Consider the following 22,961-nt stretch of genomic DNA (forward strand, 5'->3'; position numbering starts at 1 on the left):
GCGGCACCGCTGCCACTCTCCCGCTGTGGGACACGTGTGCGCCGGCAATAGCGCTCCGCCGCCGCGCACGGAACTCCGCGCGCAGCCGCTGTTTCCGGGAGGGCAGCTCTGCAACGGAGCGGTCGGTGCGGGCACACGTGGGCCGGGCGGCGGGGCCGGGACGGGCCGGGGGACAGCACCCGAACCGAGGGGACAGCGCAGGGCCGGGGGGGACAGCACCCGACCGGGGGGAACAGCGTCGGGCCGGGAGGAGAGCGTCGGACCGGGCGGGACAGCGTCAGACCGGGCAGGACAGCGTCAGACCGGGCAGGACCGGGCCCACGGCCCGCACGGCCCCGGTGAGTGGTGGCTGCTCGTGGGGAGGGGCCCCGCGGCCGGACCCCTTGGCGAGCTGAGCGCCCGCGGTGTGCCCGGCAGCTCCCCGCCCTCAGCCGTACCGCCGGGGCGCTGCCGGCCTCCCGGGGCTCCGGGCCGGGAGTGCGGGGCGCGGGGGCTGCCGTGCACCGGGAATGGGCCCCGTGAGCGGGGTGCGGTGGTGCTTGCTCGGTGCTCTCCAGCTGGTGTGCCGTGTACCCGTGCCCTGTGCTAACTGTGCTCTTCTCCTGTGCCAGCTGTGCCCGCTGTCACACGGAGGAACTCAGGATCCTGCTGGCTCTAAACAAGTCTTGAACCAGTAAGATGGAGGAAAAAGAGAAGAAGAAGCATCGTGCAAAGCACAGCGGGCCGAAGGCAGAGAAGAAAAGGAAACGTTATCTCAATGACCTGGGAATAGGCGATGAGGAGAATGCACGGAAGAGAAACCCCAAAGCCTTCACGGTGCAGTCCGCTGTGCGGATGGCCAGGACTTTCCATCGGTGAGAGTGGGAGCTGCTCCAGAGCCTGCTGAGCCGGCTGGAGGGGTGGGAGTTTCTGGGCTTTCTTTGTTACTTTGTGTAGACATACACAGACTCTGTTTTCACTGGTGTCTCTGCCTGGCATTCATCATTCACCCAGTCGCTGTAGTTTGTGTGTCAGGAGTGGGGTGCTTTGTGCATCTCTGTTGCACTGTACACTGTGTTAATCCATAGAAAAGCAGTATAGCTCCTTAGGCTCAGTGGGAGTTCCTGGTGTCTCTGCTTGTGCTCCATTTGTGCTCAAGCCTTTGCAAATACTGAAGACTTTCAAATAGTAAATGCCACTATCCATGGCGTTCCTGTGTTTATTTATTACAAATTTCTCCTCAGAACTCAGGATCTGAAGACTAAAAAGCATCACATTCCCGTGGTTGACCGGACTCCTTTGGAGCCACCTCCCGTGGTGGTGGTTGTGGTTGGCCCTCCCAAGGTTGGGAAGAGCACTGTGATAAAGTGTCTCATTAAGAACTTCACCAGGCAAAAGCTGGTTGAAATCCGGGGTCCTGTTACAATTGTTTCAGGTGAGAACAAAGATAGAAATGCAAATGCTTCTTTTGTGCTCCTTACTTGTCTTGCTGGGATGTGCTCATGTTCTCGTGATTTTTGGTCATTTTGAAGATATCATTTGGATGTGTGATCTGGCATATGTACAGTAAAAGAAGATTGGATAATTTTAAGTTGAAGAATTATATTATAGTACAGTTATAAACAGGTAAAAACAGACACTTCTCTAGTGATGCATGTTGGTTGATTTACGTGCTAGACCAGAATCTGAGTCCCAGTTACCCTGGAGGAACTCCAGGAATGTGACCTGAAAATAAAACTATTGGTTTGCTCCCTGTGTTGCAGTTTTTGATGCTTAATTCTGTTTTCAGGTAAAAAACGCCGGCTGACCATTATTGAATGTGGGTGTGACATTAACACAATGATTGACCTGGCTAAAGTTGCTGATTTGGTAAGTTAACCATGGAATGTGATTTCTACTATAATTTATATTGAAAATACAACTTTTGATTGGACTGCACCAGTGTCTGGTTTCTCTACACATTTTTTGCTATCAAAGGCAAAACTGTCTTTGGTTTCAAAAGAACAAGACCTGAGCTCTTTGACACACCTTATGTTCTGGAACAACCCCAGCACTTTCCTCATCCTGAGGGTGGGGGAAAGTAAAAGTGTGTGTGTGTGGTGGTGGTGGTGGGGAGGATGTGAAACAAGGGAAATGTTGCTGGGCTTCATTGCTAATGCAACTGGTAAACTTCTAGTGGAAGATCTTGTAACGAGCCAAGGTGACACAGTGACTTCTCATTAAGGGATTTGGTTAAACCATATAAAATCTGGAAATGAGTTTTAGTCAACAAGTTTTCAACTGATGTTCAAAGTGGAAGTATGTATCAGTGTACTAGTTGGGGTTTCTTTGCACCCTGAGGTCTCCATCTGTCTCCATCTATTTTGTAGTAATACAGCTGATTTCAGTGGAGTGTGGTCACTGTTGTAATTTACTTGCAACTTTTGAATCAAGAGATTACACCAACTGATCCTGGGGATCCAGTGGATGATCCCTTTGTTTAGAATTTTACTTTACATGAGGATTGGGAGTATATTATTCACAGCTGATTAGGTATTGGGATCCTTGTCTAAGTATTAACTATGTAAATATCTAAATACATGTGTACACTGATCTAGATATTCTTCTACTTTTATGTTTACTACTGGGTATGGGACATGTACCAAACAGTACAAATGCTTTTGCTGGTGGATGATTCAGATTCTGTGTGCACATGGTGGTGCTGAGAATCTGTTTGGATTTGTTGTTAGGGGGCTGAGATTACATCAGTGCTTGAAGATCTGTCATCACTTCCTGTATGCTTTAAGTTCTTTATTCTTAAAACTCTAAACCAACTTTGCTTCCATTTTCATGTGACTGTTGGCTGCTGTGTCAGTGCATTTTAGAATTTTGGTTCCTGAGAAGCTTAAGAGTTTAAAGGTGTGGTATTTGAAATAATCTCATGTAGGCACTGTGGTATTGCTGTAGTGAAATGTGAATATTTTGTTTACAGGTTCTAATGCTCATTGATGCCAGCTTTGGATTTGAGATGGAAACGTTTGAATTCCTGAACATTTGCCAGGTACATGGCTTTCCCAAAATTATGGGAGTTCTAACCCACTTGGACACATTCAAGAACAACAAACAATTAAAGAAGACTAAAAAGAAGTTAAAGCACAGATTCTGGACTGAAGTGTATCCGGTATGACATTTAACATTAATTTTTTCATGTATTTTGCTTTATGGAAGCTAAATTAAAAGTGGGTCAATACTTAAGTGTTTATTATATTCTTACATCTTTTAAATAGGTAAGTGAACAATGTTGATACTGTATCAGATTGTTTAATCTTTCTTCTGTTTGCTAAAATAGTTGTGTGATTATTCTCAATCCTGGTGTGATAAGATGCCTAATTTGCTACTAGGTCTGTTATGCAGGTGCTGTGCAAGGAGGATCTGCTTGTAGGTCTGTATGAGGTCTTGAGGATGTGAATAGTTTTCCAATGAGATTTAAGGGACAATTTTCATGTTGAAGTAACCTGGTTAGTTTGATCTTTCAGAACCAGTTGTAATATAATTTTCAATTAAGACTTACAAATTATAATTGCATTAAATATGTATTTTTCTTGTTAGCTTTATGGGTATTAAATTGAATTTTTTATGTTTTTATGTCTTTTTAATATGCTTAGGGTGCCAAGTTGTTTTATTTGTCTGGCATGGTTCATGGAGAATATCAGAAGCAGGAAATTCACAACTTGGGGCGTTTTATCTCGGTTATGAAATTCCGGCCTCTCACTTGGCAAACATCTCACCCATATGTTCTTGCAGACAGGTGTGTGTTTTTCTCTCTGTTCTTTATTCCCAGCATAGACAGCACCTTGTTGTTTGAAAAAGCTGTGCTGCTTGCCCTCAGCTCTGTGTGTGAATGGGTGTTTGGTGTTCCCTGAGAGGCTTTGGGAAGGGAAGGTGCCTCTGCAGTTCAGTTTTCACTTGTGTCAGGTCATGTACATGCCTCTGGTATATTGTAAATACATTTGAAACACAGGATAATTAAAATAATCCTGCTTGTTGATGAGTATACTGAATTTCTGTGGAAAAGAAACAGCATTCTAGTGATTAAAGAACAGTTGGTGAATTAGTCCTCTGAGTTCCCTGGAATATCCCTTCTGCTCCGTCTCCCTGTATAGCATTTCATTCACAGTCTCTTTGGAACATGAAAGTAATCTTGATGGCAGCTGGAACATGAAAGTAATCTTGATTACCTCACCTTTCATATTTTATCGCCAGAATGCTTACAGTTATGACTAAATTCCCACAATAATCCAAGGTGCCTTGAATGAGCCTCTTCTTTAGCTCTAATTCTTCAGGAAAAATTGTCAGAGAGGTAGATAAGCATTGTGCAAAGACCTGCAGAATACATCAAGCAAAGAGAGGGAAAATGCAAACCCCACATTCTGTAGTATTTCAGTAACAAAGTTTTAGGGTGCTCTAAGTGTTGCAGTTTCATGATTGTTGGGTCAGATTTAAACTGATCTGATGCCGGGTTGTGCCCCCATTCTCCTCCTTGGCTCTGTGTGCTGCCTACCCTGTGCAGTATAGAGAGGAGTTTCCCCTCCTCTGCCTGTGAACAGCCCCTCTTTTCTGTGGTAGCTTCTGTGTTGCTCACCAGCATTCTTAGGGAAAAGAAGGTGTTGTGTGGCTGCAGGGAATGTGACATTCAGCTGTTTGCCTCTAACGGTGAAATTGATTAGAGGAGGGTTGTGTGTACAAAGCCGATAAAAGAGTAGTCAAAATGTGCTAAGAAAGCAGTACCTGCTCAGTGAAGTGTCAGTAAACCTTCTGGAAATTTGTTGAGCATCATTATACAGCTTTTAGAAAAGAATTCTAAAATGTTCTTAGAAGATCATTTTTTCCATGATTTTTTTCTTTCTTATGATAATTCAGTTTTGATTATTAGAGGCTGCAGATCATGCAGTGGCAGCAGGGATGTTCTCTTAAATTACCTTCTCTCAAAAGTTACCATTGAGACTCTGGATATTTTAACTGTTATTTTAAATGTTGAGTAGAATGGAAGAGCTGACAAACCCAGAGGATGTTCGAATCAATCCCAAATGTGACAGGAAGATATCACTGTATGGATACCTGAGAGGAGCACACCTAAAAAACAAAAGTCAAATTCACATGCCAGGTAATTTATCAGTTTAGAACTCTTTCTGTACTGATACGTGAAAAACAGCATAGCTGAAATTATTTGTATCTTTAAAGTATGTTATGCAACAGATTTTTCTTTCTAAATGCCTTCTAAATGCCTGTTATGTTTTTGAAATTTTTTTCATAAGCACATTTTTGTGAAAATAAATCTTGTAAATAGTTTTGTTTTAAATTGTGCAGTTTTGTTGCACTGATAAACACATTATTCACAGTATTAAAATTAATAATAATATAAATATATACTTATATATATTATATAATTAATAATTATATAAAATTTATTATAAGTGTATCACTTTTAGAAAGTGCTTAAGATGTAAAACATATAAACTAATTATGAAAAGTTAATTTAAATGATGTGAATTAGTAAATTATGTAATATATTTATTATGGTCAGAATTGAATAATTTAATATTTTAAGTGAATGATTAAATAGTTTAAATTAAGAAATACCATGATAATAAATTTACAGACCTACTCAGAAAAGTGAGTTGCTGTTTTTGTCATTTGAAAACAAGCAAAGAAACAAACAAAGCTTTGCAGGATTCTGGTGAATTCATGTATTTTTCTCTGAGTTCAGTGGTAAGGCAGAGGAATTGGATATTTGGTACAGAGCTTCCTGTTGGTGAATGATTGATTGTCTGTCCCCTCAGGTGTTGGAGACTTTACAGTGAGTGATGTGAGTTTCCTGCCAGACCCCTGTGCCCTCCCTGAGCAGCAGAAGAAACGTTCCTTAAATGAGAAAGAGAAGCTTGTCTATGCCCCTCTCTCAGGAGTTGGGGGTATTGTGTATGACAAAGATGCTGTTTACATTGACCTTGGTGGAAGCCATGCTCATGAAAAAGAAGAGGTAAAAGAATGCTGGTGGTGGTTTGAATTCTCTTGGAAAATATAGTTTTTATCCTTAAAGCCAAAAGAAGTGTTTAAAAATAAGCTTCTTTAAAATAATCAATCCTTATCTATCCATAGTGGGTAATTAGTTCTTTTCTCCTTCAGGGATTTCAGAGAAGGGATATTTCTATTATCTGTTATTGTACAAAACATTGGAAGATCACTTAATATTAAATAGCTAAAGTTTGTGTAATAACTTTCCAAATATTGACTTAAGATTTATGAAATCTGGTGCTGGACTATTACTACTCTTACTTGCAGGGCATGATGATTGTTGGGAAAAGACTTACAGGATTTGACTGGTCAAAGGGAGAAAAAAAAAGATTTATCTACAAACAAATTGAATTCAGTTTTTTTTCCCTGTATTTTGTTAAATGTTAAATCTCTTTGGGTCTGTAACAATGTGTTTGCTGGTGTTTACTGTAGTGGTTGCATATTGTGGAGGAGTCCCTCTTCAATTTTTCTTGGGTTGATATTACAGATATTCTTGAAATGTGAAGAGGGGAAGGGAGACCTTGCTATTCTATTCTGAGAAGATGTTTCTTTAAAATGCTCTGCAATTTTTTCTTGCATATGTGTATTTCTGCTAGTTTAGACTGACAGGTGTCATTAGACATTTGTTTATTCAACTTTATTGAAAAGTAAAAAGTCTTGTCTTTCCAGGAGGAAGCGAGGCCAAATCAGGAACTTGTTCAGAGCCTCATCTCCACACACTCAGCCATTGATGTTAAGATGGCATCAAGCAAGGTCTCTCTCTTCATGGACTCTACACCCTTGGGGTCAGAAGATGTAGGACAAGAGTAAGTTCTGAATGTTGAGCAGTGTTTGAGCATGAATGAATCTCTAATTTCAGGCTCTAATTTAGGAAGAATTCTCAATAGAGCACAGCCTGTAAAATGTCTGTTTCTTCCTCTTTTGAGATTACTCATATGCCACACTGTATTTTGGGATAAAAGTAATTGGTACTAGAATGTTTTGCAAGCAGTGTAGGCCTGCCTTCCAGGAATTTCTTGCTGATACAAGTAACATTTCTGTTTTAATTAATTCCTTGGAAAATGAAGAAATTTATTGGAATTAATTTTGGTTATAATGTTCAATATTCTTGAATAAATAGACACTAAAGGATGCCAGTGCCTTTCTAATGGTCTATGTAACTTCGCTTTCTTTGAAAGAAAATTTGTAGAACTGTTTAACAATATTAACATGAAGCTTAATTCTTTCATTAAAATTTTCTTGTACTTTACCATCTTACCCCAAATGTGGTCTTTGGGAAAGCAGGTTTGTGATGCCAAAAGAAGAGAGGCAGGTGGATTTGAAGAGTGGAAGAGTTCGTCGGAAGGCTGTATTTGAAGATGACGAGAAGGAAAATGATGATGCAGCAAGTGATGAGGAAGATGACCAAGAAGATGAAGAAGAAGAAGCAGTGTCTGAACATGGAAGTGATGGTGATGATGAAAATGATGCTGAGGAAGAAAGTGAGAGAATGCTCTTGTGGGAAGGGATGGCTGGTAGGAGAGCCAAGCGCCTGAAAACAGAGGTGCCTCAGGAAGAAGCTGTGAATGAGCTACCAGCATTTGCTGACAGTGATGATGATCTGGAGGTGAGCTCTGAAGAAGAAGGAGAAACTGCCCCTGAAGATAGTGAGATGGAGGAAGATGAGGAGGAGGAAGAGGAGGAGGGGGACGTACAAAGGACTTGTGAGGATGAAAGCTCAGTTAGTGAATTTGAGGCTGCAAATAAGAGAGCTGAATCTAAGCAGTGTGATATGGATAGTGAACATACAGAAACAAAACCACAAATCTCAGTGCACAGCCCCAAAAGAAAAGCAGTGCTCACTACAGATTCAGGAAACTGCACTGCAGAAGAGGCATCAGAATCTGAGGATGAGAACTCTTCCCTTGAAGAGGGTGATGATGAAGGAGAATCACATGGGGAATTAGAAGCTGATGAGACAAATAGGAATGGATTTCAGCAGAGTAAAGCAAAGAAAGCTGATAGTGTTAGACACACCAAAGTTAAAACTCTAGATACTGAGGATGATGATGTGGAGAACCTGCTGAGAGAGGAAGAGGAGTATGAAGAAAAAATAGATCTTTCTGCTGACACAACAGGTAGACTATAACTGTTTAATTTTTACTGTCCACATCATTGTATTACTTGTTAAATTGTTAAATGATATAATTAGTGAATAATCCTTAATGTTGCCTGTCATATATATATATATATGTATGTATATATATATATATATATATATATAAATGTGTATTTAGATATAATTCTTAAGTAGCAAAACTTCAAGTTAGGAAAGCTCGAAATACTTGGTATTAAGTCTTTCGTTTACATTGTAGTATGCAGTGTCAAGTTTCCTTCCTCTAGAACGGAGGTGATTCATTTTATAAACAAAACTTCATTGATTTTGCATATACTTCTCTTTATAGCTGTGTGCGTAAAACAAATTATGATGCTCTGTTACATCTAGAAAGGCTAAAATATGTTTGGGGGAATGTTACTAAAATGCACTAACTGCTCACTGAGCACTGGAGCAGGAATCTCCATCTTTGGAGATGTTCAAAAGCCATCCTGACATGGTGCTGAGCAGCCTGCCTTAGGTGTGGCTGCTTGAGCAGTGGGGCTGGACACAGAGGCCTCCAGAAGTCCCTCTCAACCTCAGCCATTCTGTGAGTCTGTGAAGAAGACATGTATCATCGTGAACATGATCAAATCTGTTACTGTTGTTAATAAATTTTTAAAATTCTAGCCTAAAAAAAAATAAATCAGTGGTATAATTTGTTATCCACAGTTCATGTTTCTGTGTATATATAGAATATGAGAAAAAGAAACTGTGAGCTGTGTCTACACTTCTTAAGTCTCTTGTCATGTCCTTATTTGAATTATTTTTGTAGTTGCTGAGTCTTGTTCTTTTTTGCAACTTCTTTCCCTTTTCAGGTGCACTTAAATGGAAGGAGGACCTCACACAGAAGGCAGCTGAGGCCTTTCTAAGACAGCAGCGATCAACCCCCAATCTTCGGAAACTTGTATATGGAACAGGTACAGATCTGTTTGGAAACTTGTCCCAGCTGGCTTTTAGCTTTTACTAAGTTTTCAAGTCTGAATATTTGAGCATGGTCTTTTGGTGGGAGGCTTGAGGAGAGTTAATTGACTTTTTAATTGCTGATGCTCAATTTCACTAATAATTGTAATGAGAAGACAGTTTTTACTTTTCCTGTAAAAAGCATTTTGAGTTCATTTTCCAGACTGCTTAGTTGTTACTCATGTTTTCTTACGCAGTTATTTCTTCCAAACGTTTAAGGTTTGGTTATTTGTGTAATGATCTGATAGATATTATGCATACCCATTGTGGTAATTGTGTTTCATAAAGGGATGTTGTCTGTTGGCTGGTTTCAGGAATTTCTGTCTCACTGTGACTGTGGAAGAGTCTCTTATACATGACTTAGTATCAGGTGTTTGTCAAGGGAAAATAGCTGGCTTAAAAGGAAGAGAAAATTGCTGTTTATGTAACTTGTCCTGTTTTAATTCACAACTTTTACAGTTGGTGTCTGAGAGTGCCAATCTCATTGTGCAGAACCTTTGTAGAACATGATGAGATTGTAAACCTTCCACAGTGCAGGTGTGAGAAGACTTTCTGACAGATTCTCCAGTCTGGTATTCTTAATTAACACACAAGCTTAATTCCTGTTCCTGTTCCTTCCTGTTCACAGATCATTTTGCTATTGTTCTGATTTGTGATATTGAGCAAGCATCCTCTGTTTAATTATTGGACAATATTTTTTTTAAATATTATTCCAGTTACGAAAACAACTAGATCGGTGTACCTTTTTCTTCAGGCTTTTACATTCAAAACTGTTCCAGTTTGGTTCTTTTATTTCTTTAAACTGCTGCAGCTGTTGGGAAACATAAAGAGAGAGGTGGTTAATGAATTTCTTGCATGTACTGTGGGGGAAATCATCACAGCCTCTGTGTTTGGTTTAGCTGTGGAGGATGAGGACCAGGAGAGTGAGGGTGCAGATGATGAACTTGGAGGTTTGTTTCGTGTCAGCCGTCCAGACCAAGCATCCAAACAGAAGGCTAATGCTCTTGACTGCTCCAAATTCCTGGTAGAAAAGCCACAAGATTGGGATTTAGAAGAGGTAATGCCATTGGATAATTGCTTCTGCATATCCTGCCTGGTTCTGTCCTGGCAGTGTCTCATAAAGCATGACTGAGTTGTTATTGAAACAGAGCTGTGGGAGCTATGGTCACAGTGTCTTAGATTCTGCCACTTTGCTGTCAGTATAAGTAACAAATTCCAATGTTTGTTTTTAGAAGAGTGGCAAGTTACAAGTAAATCAATTTAATGCTTGTCTCATTTGAGTATTTGGTGGATAATAGTTTGTTCTTTATTTACTGAAAAATAAAAAGCAGGGGAGACCCAAGCAAAAATACAATGTAGGGTAGAGATTTTGGTAATGCAAAGACTTTTTGGCAAGAATTATACTGGGTTCACAATCCTGCTTTTGGGGAGGCATTGTGTAGTTTTGGTAATGCTGTCTTGATGTGGAGCTGCATGTGAGAATTGTCTCTGATGGGGGAGTGGGGAATGTCTTGGAGAACATTTCTGTTGATGATAAGCTGTGGCTGTGCAAGGCAACGCAGCTGTGCAATTTATTTTGCAGGTTATGAGCAGTATTCGAGACTGCTTTGTTACTGGGAAGTGGGAGGATGATAAAGATGCAGCAAAGCTGTTGGAGGAAGATGGTATGTGTAACCCTTTTAAAAATTATTCCTCTATAGGATTTTTAAGAAAAGTATGACTTTTTAGTTATGTATATAGAATATTGTACCTTAGTGCCATACTTGCAGGGTTTTTTTTGTCAAACTACTATATAAATTATTATATAGATACTAATATAATTACACATTGCTGTCAGTCTCTGTAGAAACAGTAGGCATATACCACATTCTGGAAATTTACTGTCTGAAAAATAGAGTATGTAACTTAAATGACTAAATGGAGTCCTTAGTCTCAACACTTGGTCATGCCAGCTTTGAATTACATATCTGAGTTCATCTATTCATCATATATAGTTTATTCTTTTAGATAGCCATGGTAGAAATAAACAGAAACTATTCTTTATTAGGAAGACAAGCTTGCCTTTCATGTTTGGCTGAAAAGTGAGATCTATCTTGAGATGTTTTGGAGGTGGTGTTTTTGGGTTTTTGTTGTTGTTTTTTTTTTTTTTTTAATTAGGAAATACTTAAAAAGTTTAAGAATGTGCCTATATCTTAGATGCATTATGATTGTGCTTTAACAGGCTTCTATAAGCACATGTTTTTAACCCAAAGACTGTCAGCTATATTTAATTTTTTTTTAATTAAACATAGGAGCTCAATTGCTCTGCTGGTGTCTTGTGTCATTAGAGTGCAAACTAATGTATTGGGAGTCCTTTGGGGTGATCTAAACTTTATTTACATTTTTTAAATCATAAGGGTGTTGAAAGGGTAAAGGAGGAGCCACATTGAGTTTAGCTGGGAATTTTCAGCTGAAGCTGTAAAGAGGGCAAAATAAATGTATAAAACTTGATGGGAATCAAAAATATTTGGACTGAAACTAATCTCCACGGCAGCACTGAGAAATGCATAGTACTGAACACATGGGAGATGGTGTGGAGCAATACAGCAGAATGGTTAACTAATGCTCATGTGTCTTGGGTGCTCACTGTTGCAGAAGAGCTGTATGGAGATTTTGAAGATCTGGAAACTGGGGTGGTGCACAAAGGAAAGGCTGCTGCTGGAGGAGAGCAGGTCTGATCTGCATTTTTATGTTCTTTAACATTTTTATGTTCTTTAGCCAAGTATGTGTTTCTTATCAACTGATAGGCATCCTATGTAATAAATACAGTGCTCATAGAATCAATAGGAAGGAAATCAGTGGGAGCATGAAAGAAAATTTATGTTTATTGCTGACTTTATCTAGAGTGGCATGTTTTTAGCCTGAGCTTGAGTTTTTGTTTGTAGTTAATTATGTAGAAGTCACCTCACTTATTTGACAGTAGGTGTCAGGCTTAATCAAGAGCTGGGGGATCTGGAGGCAGGACAGAAGTATTTTAAAACCAAATGTAATCATAACTGTTTGTACTATGTCATCTCATCTGATGCAGAAGATTATAGCACTCTGTTTAAACACAACAAATAGTGGAAACTTGACACAGTTTCCTAGTTCACTCCTCTTATCTGCATAAAGGAGGCTGGTGGAAGCAATTTTATGCTGTGGCTTGGATATCTTTCAATAACAGAACTGTAGTTGTCTGTGACAGTACAAACTGAAAAATCAATTTCTTTTTGGACTGAGCAACTTGATGGCTTTGCATTTGTTGTTAAATTGAGGGTAATGGCATCATTTTGGCAGTTTTCAAATGGTCTGTGAACAAACTTCCTTCTCCCTGCTCTCTAGAGTGCTTCCAGCCTTCCAGCAGTTGATAGCTCAATGCTATCAACAGTTACTTTTTTTTCCTCCTGTATTATATATGCTTATATTAGCTGTAGAATAACAGGTAGGTCAGTTCTAGGGTCTGTTCCCTTGCAATAAAATGATCTTTAGTCAAAAAAGTTTCGTCAGTGAAAAGGAATATGATTAAATAATGAGATCTTTCAGGCCTTGCTGAAGTTGTCTCCTTGTATGAATAGCTTACTAATTTCTGTCTAAAATTGAAATGTTTTTCAAGTGTCTAATAATTGACACTATAAGAAAGTATTGTTTAATCATATCTATAAAAATATTGTTTAATAATATCTATCAAAATGTTGATCAGAATGAGTTGCTTTCAGTGAACCATTTTACATGTTTGACAACTCATTGTTGATTAGTCTGGAAGTGAAGAAGAGGAGGAGGAAGATGAAAAAATGTCCAAACCAGAACCTGAGGAGGAGGAAAAGAAAAAGGAGCGCATGGACAAGAAAAGAAAACTTAAAGAAATGTTTGATGCAGAATATGATGAAGGGGATGCCACATACTTTGATGATCTTAAAGAAGAAATGCATAAACAAGCACAGGTACTGTCTGCTAATTTGACAATTTATCTGGCTATATGTCTTCCAAAATGCTCCACAAGAGTTTGTCTCCCAAGGATTTTTTCCTGGAGACACAGGTGATGCTCAGGAGGTATTACAGAAAGAAATACATACTTGTGATTTTTTTTTATGCTTGAACTTTTTGATTCTGTTATCTGGAAAGGAAAGCAAGTAAATAAGCCAAACAAGTGAAAGCTTAATTTAAACTGAGTGCAATATTTAACCATACTTTAAATCACTGAATAAGCCAGGATGTATCATCTAAACTTCAACTACTTAAAAATTTTTTAAATAAAAAAGGTGTCCTTTTATGTGTAGGAAGGTGAAAATTCTCCTCATATTAATTTCTGCCATATATTTTCCTGGTATTATTTTTAGTGTGATTTTTTTGCACTGTTATTAATGGATAAGTAAATTCCCTGTGACAGTCTTTTTTTATCCAACTGTGAAGTTATTTTGGGGAAAAAATAATTAATGACTATTGCTCTGTACATGTGGTAGAAGTCTTCAGTGTAACTGTATCCAGAATGTGAGGTGTTGGTTTTGTTCCAGGCCTTTGGTTTTTTTACATGAGAACTTGTAAGTTTAAAAGTAGCTTCCTTCTTTGACTGACTTGGGAGAACACTGCCTTACATTAATAACTTTAATAATGTTAATAACTTCACTGTCTTGTCTTTTGACAAAATTTTGCCCTAAATAGTTGTTAAATTAATCCTTACCTGCTTGTATTAGCCTCTGTCGCAAAGGATAATCTGAGCTCTGGTATGCTGATGCACTGAGAGCACTTAAAGGGTAAAGAAGGACATTCCAGTAAAAGAATCAGTGTCTGAATACTGGGTACTGTCTTTCAAGTAGACTAACAGGCCCACTTGGGATCTCAAATTGGAAGGGCTTTGTGGTGGTAGAGATCTTCCTCTGAACAGAAGCGGTGGTAGACATCTTCCTCTGTAGTCACACAAAACCTATTCTTAGATCTTTCCCAAAAAGATTTATATAAATATTAGAATGTTTTAAATAGAACCATCCCTTCTTGAACAAGTTGCTAATACTTGAATTTTGTGAATTATGTCTTTGTCACATAGCTTAACCGAGCGGAATTTGAAGATCAGGATGATGAGACCAGAGTGCAGTTTGAGGGATTCAGGCCTGGCATGTATGTTCGAATAGAGATTGAGAATGTGCCCTGTGAATTTGTCCTAAACTTTGATCCTCATTATCCCATCATCCTGGGTGGTCTGGGCAACAGTGAGGGAAATGTCGGCTATGTACAGGTACGTAGCCAAAGGGCTGAGTGCATTTTATCTCAGTGCAGGTGTGCTTCAGGGTGTCTAGAGTTACTGCTTTCTGTGTACTTAAAATACAGTAAACACAGACAGAAACTTCCATCCTTGTCTCCTGAATAGGGGATTTGCTTTAGACACAAAGTGTAATTCTACAGTAGCAGATTCTGGGTCTTTACAGGCTTAATTGGATAACTGGAAAAGGTTACTGCTGTTTAATGTTCAGCTGCAGAGGTGTCTCAGGACTAAGGTCTGATACTGTGATTGCTAAATTGCAAACATTAATTGTTCTCTGACCTTTATGATCTATATGCAAGTGACTACAGAAAAGCTATTAGCACATATATAAATGTATTTTTAATATAGTACTTGCTGTATGCATACGCACATGGCTTCAGAGTGAGTGAAATACTGATTGATCTTCTGAAGATGAACAAAGATAAAACTTAGTGTATAAAAATTCTAGTGTAGATAGACGTTGCTTTCAATCATTCCTGAAAAACTAAGGCTTGAGTTTCAGAATCACTGTTGCCATCCTGCAGTAGCATGGTTCACCTTCTCTTCCAACCAGCTGCGCCTGAAGAAGCACCGGTGGTACAAGAAGATCCTGAAGACGCGCGATCCCCTGATCCTGTCGCTGGGCTGGAGGCGCTTCCAGACCATCCCCATGTTCTACATTGAGGACCACAACGGGCGGCAGCGGCTGCTCAAGTACACCCCACAGCACATGCACTGTGGGGCAGCCTTCTGGGGTGAGCCTGCTGCAGCTGTGTCCCAGCTCCCTTCACCAGTGTGCAGCTCTCACTGCACATGCACTGCAGGACAGCCTTCTGGGGTGAGCCTGCTGCAGCTGTGTCCCAGCTCCCTTCACCAGTGTGCAGCTCTCACTGCACATGCACTGTGGGGCAGCCTTCTGGGGTGAGCCTGCTGCAGCTGTGTCCCAGCTCACCTCAGCAGAGTGCAGCTCTACCTGTACATGCACTGCAGGGTAGCCTTCTGGGGTGAGCCTGCTGCAGCTGTGTCCTGCCTCATCTCAGCAGTGTACAGCTCTCTGGCTTTGCAGGATGTACCAGGAAATGCAACTTTTGCAATGAGAAGTATACAGCTTTTTCCCTGTGGAACAAAAAATAACATCAAGTAGTGTGGGAAAATAGGCAGTTCTCTGATATTTGTGGATTATTTAAATGATTTGTGAATTGCTTGGCTTTTAATCAAATTCTGAGCATTCTGCTAAGTTGTAGCATATTGAAGCATATTGAAGAGGAACCTGATTTGTGTGCAGATAGACTTTGCACACATTATGGGCCCAGCCTTTGCATGACTAACTTCTTGTTAACCATTCCTTTATGGGGCTTTAAATGTGAGCAGTAGTTTGAGGGCTTTAAACTTTGGTTTTCTTCATTGAGTATATTTTCATGTATTTTTAAGCTTTTGGAATTTAAATAGGGATTAGATATTGCATAGTAAAACTTCTCAGAAATTTTTAAATTTAATTTTCTTTTAGGTCCCATCACTCCTCAGGGGACAGGATTTTTGGCAGTGCAGTCTGTCAGTGGCACAACGGTAGGTTTGTTACCACAGAATGTTTATTAACACTTTCTATAGGTATTTGTGGAAAATACATATGTTCTGGGAAGGAAGTTTACATTAGGATAAAACAGTGTAGTTGTAGGAACTATGAAAGTAGCGGGACTCAAGCTTTTGAAAGGTGTATTATGTTGAGGTGGGAAACTGTATGGAGAGGATATTTTTGTTTGTTTGTTTTTTTAGCAAATTTCAAGAAGGTGAGGGTGATGAGGCTCTGTCACAGATTGCCCAGAGAAGCTGTGTATTCAAGGCCAAGTTGCATGAGGCCATGAGCAGCCTGGTCTAGTGGAAGATGCCCATGGCAGAGGTGTTGGAATGAGATGATCTTTGAGGTCCCTTCAAAACCAAGCAATTCCATAATTCCAATTTAAATAGTGTTAAAGCAGTATTTATCAGATATGATCTTTATTAGATATATATTAATCAAAGGTAGTTCATGTTTGCAGACAATTGGTTACAAAATCTTTGCATGGCATTGTAATGAGCTTGTCAGTAATCAATGGTGATTATTATCTCTTTGCTAAAATATGCCTTCAAGTACTATTGCACAGTTGTCTTTTTACATGTTCTAAAAGTCTGTTTTCATCATGTGTCCCTCACATAATACAGTGTCTTAGAGCAGTACATAAAGCACTTTTCCTTTGAGACTTTCTGTCTGAGTAAGATTCTGTTTCATAAAGAGAACACAGTGAGGTAGATCACAAGGACTTTTAGATTGTTTCCAAGGTAATTAGAATGGCAGTTCTGGAAATCTCATTAGTGAATGGTAGGAATGTTATGTCAGCAGCACGTCAACTAGTCTGTACTAGTCAATCTGCAATTTTCATGCTGCATTACTTCTGTAAAGGTTAGAAATTCTGAACCTTAGAAGTGCAGGTGCCCCACAACATCCTTCTCTCAAGGTTGGAAAGATATTCATTCAGTGGGTGGACTGTTTAGTGGAGGAGGAGTTGGTTGAATGGCCACATCTGGAGGGTGGTGGTCAACAGCGCAGTGTCCTGGTGTGCAGTGGTGACAAGTGGTGTCCCTCAGCAGTCTGTGCTGGGACCAGCACTGTTTGATGAGCACTGACCATCAGTGACACAGGCAGTTTGCAGGCACCACCAGGCTGAGTGCTGTGGTTGACGTGCCTGAGGAATGGAATACAGTCCAGGAGAGCCTTGGGAAGTGGTCCAGGGGGAAGCCCACAAGGTTCAATGAGGCCAAGTGCAAGGTCCTGCTCCAGACGTGGGGCAGCCCCCAGTGTCAGTGCAGATCGTGCAGTGAAGGGATTGAGAGCAGCTCCTGCTGGGAAGGACTTGGAGATTCTGGTGGACGAGAGGCTGAGCTGTGGTCGTGTGTACTTGCCCAGAGAGCAAATCACATCCTGGGCTGCAGCAAGAGCAGTGCCAGCAGCAGAGCAAGGGAGGGGATTCTGCTCCTCTGCTCTGCTCCAGTGAGACCCCAGCTGGAGTACCACGGCCAGCCTTGGGGCCCTCAGCACAGGAAAGACAGGGACCTGTTGGAGCAGGTCCAGAGAACAGTCACAAAGATGACTGGAGGGATGGAGCACCTCTCCCAGGAGGAAAGGCTGGTTCCCAAGAGAGTTGGGGTTCATCATGGAGAAGAGAAAGCTCTGGGGAGACCTCATTACAGCCTTTATATATATCAGGGGGGCTTAAAAAAAATATGGGGATAAACTTAGCAGGGCCTGCTGTGATAGGATAAGGGGGAATGATTTTCAATTAAAAGAGTTGATTTAGATTAGATATTAGGAGGAAGATTTTTACAACAAGGGTGGTAAAACATGAACAGGTTGATGAGAGAGGTTGTGGGCGCCCCGTCCCTGGAAATATTCAGTCAGACTGGCTGGGGCTCTGAGCTGCCTCATCTATTGGTCTGTGCTCACTTCAGGGGGGTGGGACTAAATGACCTTTAGAAGTCATCTAGATGACTTCCAGTCGAACTATTTTATGATTCTGTGATTCTAAATGGTGTCTTCACTGCTTGAGGAATACACATTCAGCGGTGTCTTTCATGTCTGATGTTTCAGCCTGACTTCCGGATTGCTGCCACAGGAGTTGTGCTTGATTTAGATAAATCCATCACTATTGTAAAGAAATTAAAGCTAACTGGTTTTCCATTCAAAATTTTCAAGAACACTTGTTTTATTAAGGTAAGTTCATAGGTATGTATACTGTAAAACCAGATGAACTGATGTTAGGAAGGAATGCAACCTGGGATTGTCTTTCCTGAGGCAGAAGTTCTCAGTTATTGTTGAATGCTGTTCTGGATCTCAGGAGCTGCCTGTGCTTTTTTGAGCTCTCTTCCATGTGACCTCTAAAGATACTGGTTACTACAAGGAATATGAGTAATTGTTAACCAGACAAAAATTCTGGAACAGTCTCCTGATTCACATTCAGTGTGATTTTTTTTTCCTTCCCACCTCCTGCTTCCTTCCTAAAAACCCACTGATTAGCAATGGCAGACAACTTTGGAGGATGTAAACTTGTGCCTGATCTCATCCCACTGATCAGTCTGATCCCACTAAATTTTGACTCTGGAGTCAAAGGAGACTTCTAGCAGTGCTTTAGACTTCTCAGTTACAGTTACAAAAATGTCTGGGGTAGGGAGTGCTGCAAAGTGAATGTTCACTGACCCTCCCACTGTGCTTAGCTGGGCTTTCAGGCTCAGGGAGAGCTTAGGTTGTTGTGCATTTGAGGCAGCAAGCAGCTAAGCAGTGATCCCAGCAATGAAGCACTCCAGTGTTTGCACTAGGCATAGACAGATTTTTTTCTTGCTTTTCTTGTGATATATGAAAGAAGCCCAAAACTTCAAGAACTGTATTGTATTAGAATCTCAGAACTAGCAACTTAGGGCAGCTTGGTTGTTTTTAAATTGTCCTGTGTTCTAGCAAATTACTTCAAAGGAGAACTGTAAAGCTTCTGTAGATATGTTCTGGTTTGAATTTTTAAATACATATATTTAATGCTTAGCAACCTTTCCTGTGATGTATGACTAAGAAGATTGCTTTCAGTAGCTCACCTGAAGTCAGCTCAGTGGGTTTTTGGTATGATCAGCACTCAGCACTGTTAGTCTAAAGACAATGCTATGCTTCTCCTGTTTCTTTATAAGATATGCTTGTGGGAATTCTGGTTTTGTGGCCTACATAGGTCACAGAGAGAGACTTGGCATCTTGAACAACAGTGGTAATTCACATTTTCAGGGCATGTTTAACTCTCAGTTGGAAGTGGCTAAGTTTGAAGGTGCAGCGATCCGTAGTGTGAGTGGCATCCGAGGCCAGATCAAAAAGGCCCTCAGAGCTCCTGTGGGTGCTTTCAGAGCAACATTTGAAGACAAGTTGCTGATGAGTGGTAAGTTGCACATTGCATGTAAGGTATCGCACAACTTTCATCCTTCTTCACAGATTGCAAAGCTGTGTCTCAGAATTGTGGGATTTGATAATTGAGATGTGAATTCACAGAGTAAGAACTACCTTGTGAGATGCAGAGTGAAATTCAAAAGTGTTTTTTATGTTGGATTTCTTTCACTTCTACTCAGAAGTCATATAGTATGCAGATGAAAAGGCTTGAGTTGAAGACATGCATCTGCATTAAGTGTTTTAATGCTTTACAGAGCATGGTTTTAGTGTTTTACACAGGCTTTCTCCTTGAACATGATGAGTTGAATTTAGTGGTACAAGTGGTAGAAGGACAGTTTTCTGAGAACTTTTTCTTGTAACCTTTTGGGTAAATTGTGCAGAGGATCTCCTGTGTTTGCTGAGTGTCACCGTGATATTGAGAATATGACTTTATACTTACTTGGGTTTATATGACCTGTTTTCCTACACACAAGAAAATCACAGATAGTGCAAAATAAAAGCAAGTTAGTTGTTATATAAAACTAGGCAAAGGAAAAGAAAATTGGTTTTGTCAGTAGTTATATAGGCACATTACATATATGAATTCTATTGCTTGTTCTTGAATATGAATGAACAGGACGGTATTCAGCTGCCTACTCTTCAGGAATGTGTGCTGTTCATGCCTTTATGGGGTTTTGCATTGCTTTTACCACAAGTTGAAGACATTTGGTCTATATAGCAAACACAATGCTAGCATGTGGTGCAGTATCTGTTCTGTTCAGGCAGTCTTTCCTTAGAGTGTGGATGTGATGAACTCTTTACATTTCATATTTTTAGAGCCAGCTAACGTTCCCTTTTCTTTCAGATATTGTTTTTGTGAGGACTTGGTATCCTGTTTCTATCCCAATGTTTTATAACCCTGTAACATCCCTGCTGAAGCCAGCAGGTGAGAAAGATAGTTGGAGTGGCATGAAGACAACAGGCCAGCTGAGGTATGAACGAGGCATCAAACTGAAACAAAACAAGGATTCTCTCTATAAGGTACATTTCTGTTTTGTTTTGTTTTTTAAAACCAGTCAAATTTGCAGTGTGTCTCATACCTGTGCAAACTGAGAGCAGTATGAATACATGTTCATACACATGCATATGTGACTTTAAATTTTTATCTACAAAGCACAGTCCTGACATGAGATAGAAATAAAATAGTTGAGAGTAGATTGTTATGGGTCAGTTAAAGTATACAAAGTAATCTGCAGGGTAGAAGTCTTCTCCAGAAGCTTACTGAGACTTCTGTTGTAGTAATTGGGGGGTGAACATATCATTTACAGATTTACAGTTCAGTCCAAGGATGTCAGAGGATGTTGTTGGTTTGTTGTTTGTCAGAGAATGTTTGTTTACTTTTGGTTTGTGGGGTTTTTTTGTGTGCTTTGTTTGGTTTCGGGTTTTTTTTTGAGGGGTGTGTATTTCTATTTTGGTTTGTGGTGTTTTGTTGGGTATTTTCCCTACTAAAAGATAAAAAATTAAATAAAAGTTTTTAAGATCATGAGTATTATATGTATGTTCTGTATTCATCCTCTTAGCCTATTGTGAGGGAGAAGAGGCACTTCAATAAGCTCCACATTCCTAAAGCACTGCAGAAGGCACTGCCTTTTAAGAACAAGCCTAAGAATCTGGAGAAGAAAGGCAAGACTCCAAAAGACCAGTGGAGACCAGCTGTTATCAGGGAGCCTCATGAAAAGAAGGTAATTATCACTTACTCTGAAACAAGGACTCCTGAAGGGTAAATGCGTTGTTTAAAGCTTTTCTAACTATTGTTTTTGCATTTCAATCTACTGCTAATGCTAAAGATATATATGTTCCTGGTGAAAAATGATCACTTGCAATTTGTTTTGTTCCTGTTTGGCACACAGTATGTGTATGGAACTGTCACGGAGTGGATGGTGTCTATTTTTTAGACTAGTAGGTCACCTGAAGCCTAAATACGACTTTTGTCCTTGTCACAGCACTTGAAAGGAGTTTCACTTGGATTTAGTGCTCTCATATTATGGGTGACTTAAATTGGCAGCTGCAGTTTTTTATTTGACTTGTCATTGCCATGCATTATTAACACAGACAGGATTTGAAGCAAATACTCTGCTTCCAAAATTGAGAATTAGAGTGCTTGCAGAGGCAAGAAGATCCAAACTGCAGTTTAAGTTGTTCTATAGTAGCAATTAGGCACAGCCTTTTAAAAGCTATCTAACCAAAATCAGAGTTCACAAAAATTAAAGCTTTGATTAACTTCCTAACAGGATAAATAATTAACCATTTTAGAAATTGGGTAACAGGTGCAGAGATAATTAGGAACTTGCCTTGAATCTCTGATTCATTTATATGTGTCTGCTGAGGTTACACTGTTCCTTGCTCACCAAAACTGGGTTGCAGGTATATTGATTGTCCATTTTCTGTTCTAGATATCAGCTCTACTCAGTGCTTTGAGTACAGTGAATAATTACAAGATAAAGAAAGCCAAAGTAAAGCATCGGGAACAGCTTAAAGAATATCTCAAAGTTAAGCAGAAGGAGGATGAACAGAAATTCAAGAGGCAAAAGGAGGCTAAGAAAAAAGTCTATCGCATACTGGGACAAAGGGAGAAAAAGAGGCAGAAGTCAAGCTTGAAAGGATCTAGTAAGGGAGAGAAGAATATGTAAAATTTCATCAGGTTTCAGGCCAAATGAGGAAATAGGGAGCCTGTGCAATTTTCTCTTGAAGAAACAAAAAGGCCTTGGACTACACCAAATGTGCTTTCAAGAGAAGAAAGAAATGCAAATATGACCTTACTCACACTCTTGAATACATTTGGTATTGTATATAAATAAGATGTAGAAGTATGAATTGTGGTTTTTATACAGGAATATTCTGGAAGACTTCATATTTCAGTATATTTCTATGCATACTGCATATTTCTCCATTTTCTAGCCAATAAAATATTTTAATCAATTACAGAATATTGTTTCTTTGTGTGTTGTCTTAGTGGACTTCTGTGGAAGAAAACTCTCCTGAATGTCTCCAAATATGTCCCTTACTTTGAGCTATTACTTAAGTTTTGCCCTTGGCCAATATTTTATTAAAAGGTGTGAAGATCAACAGTTACTGGGTAGGAGTTTGGGAAATTCTTTATCTTTGATCAGAGTAGCTCACTCCTGTGCTTAGATCATTTCCCCCTGCATGAAAAAGCATCTCAGTTTTTCCACTTCTCACTAGGTTATTAAGCAGATCTTCAAAACAGTGTTGCATCTAGATCTTGTGCTACTTGGCCAGTTTTGGCACCCTGAGGCTGTCAGTAGGTCCCTCACTGACTGCAGCTTTCTGGGCAAACAGTATCAGACCTTCTGCAATGTGTGTAGCTACTCTGTGATTTTCTGTGGGGTTGGCACTGACAGGGTAACTTGCTTCCTTTGGGAAAATCTTCCTGTGTCCAGCCAGCTTGGTTTCATGACACATTGTTAGGCTTAAGATGAAGAGAGAAGAGAGAGAAGAGGAGGTAGATGGTTTCAATCCTGTTAAATTAACTGACAGCTGAAGTCTTTCTCTGTATGACAGAAGACTTTGAACAGGCATTTTGTTGGAAGAGCAGCATTATTTTTTTATGCCATATATGGCATAAAAAA

The 22,961-nt window shown here is 39.8% G+C and overlaps 1 protein-coding gene across 1 annotated transcript; it reads left to right on the plus strand.

Moving 5' to 3' along the window:
* The first annotated feature begins 226 nt into the window (after window positions 1–226).
* BMS1 (BMS1 ribosome biogenesis factor) lies at window positions 227–22,298 on the plus strand. The gene is made up of 23 exons (XM_066554346.1): window positions 227–338; window positions 612–854; window positions 1,224–1,414; window positions 1,769–1,848; window positions 2,951–3,139; window positions 3,624–3,766; window positions 5,001–5,122; window positions 5,799–5,995; window positions 6,700–6,836; window positions 7,315–8,147; window positions 8,983–9,084; window positions 10,027–10,184; window positions 10,710–10,791; window positions 11,762–11,838; window positions 12,901–13,086; window positions 14,187–14,375; window positions 14,956–15,136; window positions 15,889–15,947; window positions 18,004–18,126; window positions 19,177–19,324; window positions 20,177–20,352; window positions 20,892–21,053; window positions 21,765–22,298. Exons 2-23 carry the CDS (start codon window positions 679–681, stop codon window positions 21,999–22,001), a joined length of 3,948 nt encoding a protein of 1,315 aa, XP_066410443.1. The 5' UTR covers window positions 227–338; window positions 612–678; the 3' UTR covers window positions 22,002–22,298.
* Window positions 22,299–22,961: the final 663 nt, after the last annotated feature.

Source organism: Molothrus aeneus, chromosome 8, assembly GCF_037042795.1.
Source record: "Molothrus aeneus isolate 106 chromosome 8, BPBGC_Maene_1.0, whole genome shotgun sequence".
NCBI lineage: Eukaryota > Metazoa > Chordata > Aves > Passeriformes > Icteridae > Molothrus > Molothrus aeneus.

Excerpts from the sequence above, each read along its gene's own strand:
- BMS1 (XM_066554346.1), top strand. The coding sequence starts at position 679 with ATGGAGGAAAAAGAGAAGAAGAAGCATCGTGCAAAGCACAGCGGGCCG. Across the intron at positions 14,376-14,955 it reads GAAATGTCGGCTATGTACAG|CTGCGCCTGAAGAAGCACCG; the intron begins GTACGTAGCCAA and ends TCTTCCAACCAG. Across the intron at positions 15,948-18,003 it reads AGTCTGTCAGTGGCACAACG|CCTGACTTCCGGATTGCTGC; the intron begins GTAGGTTTGTTA and ends CTGATGTTTCAG.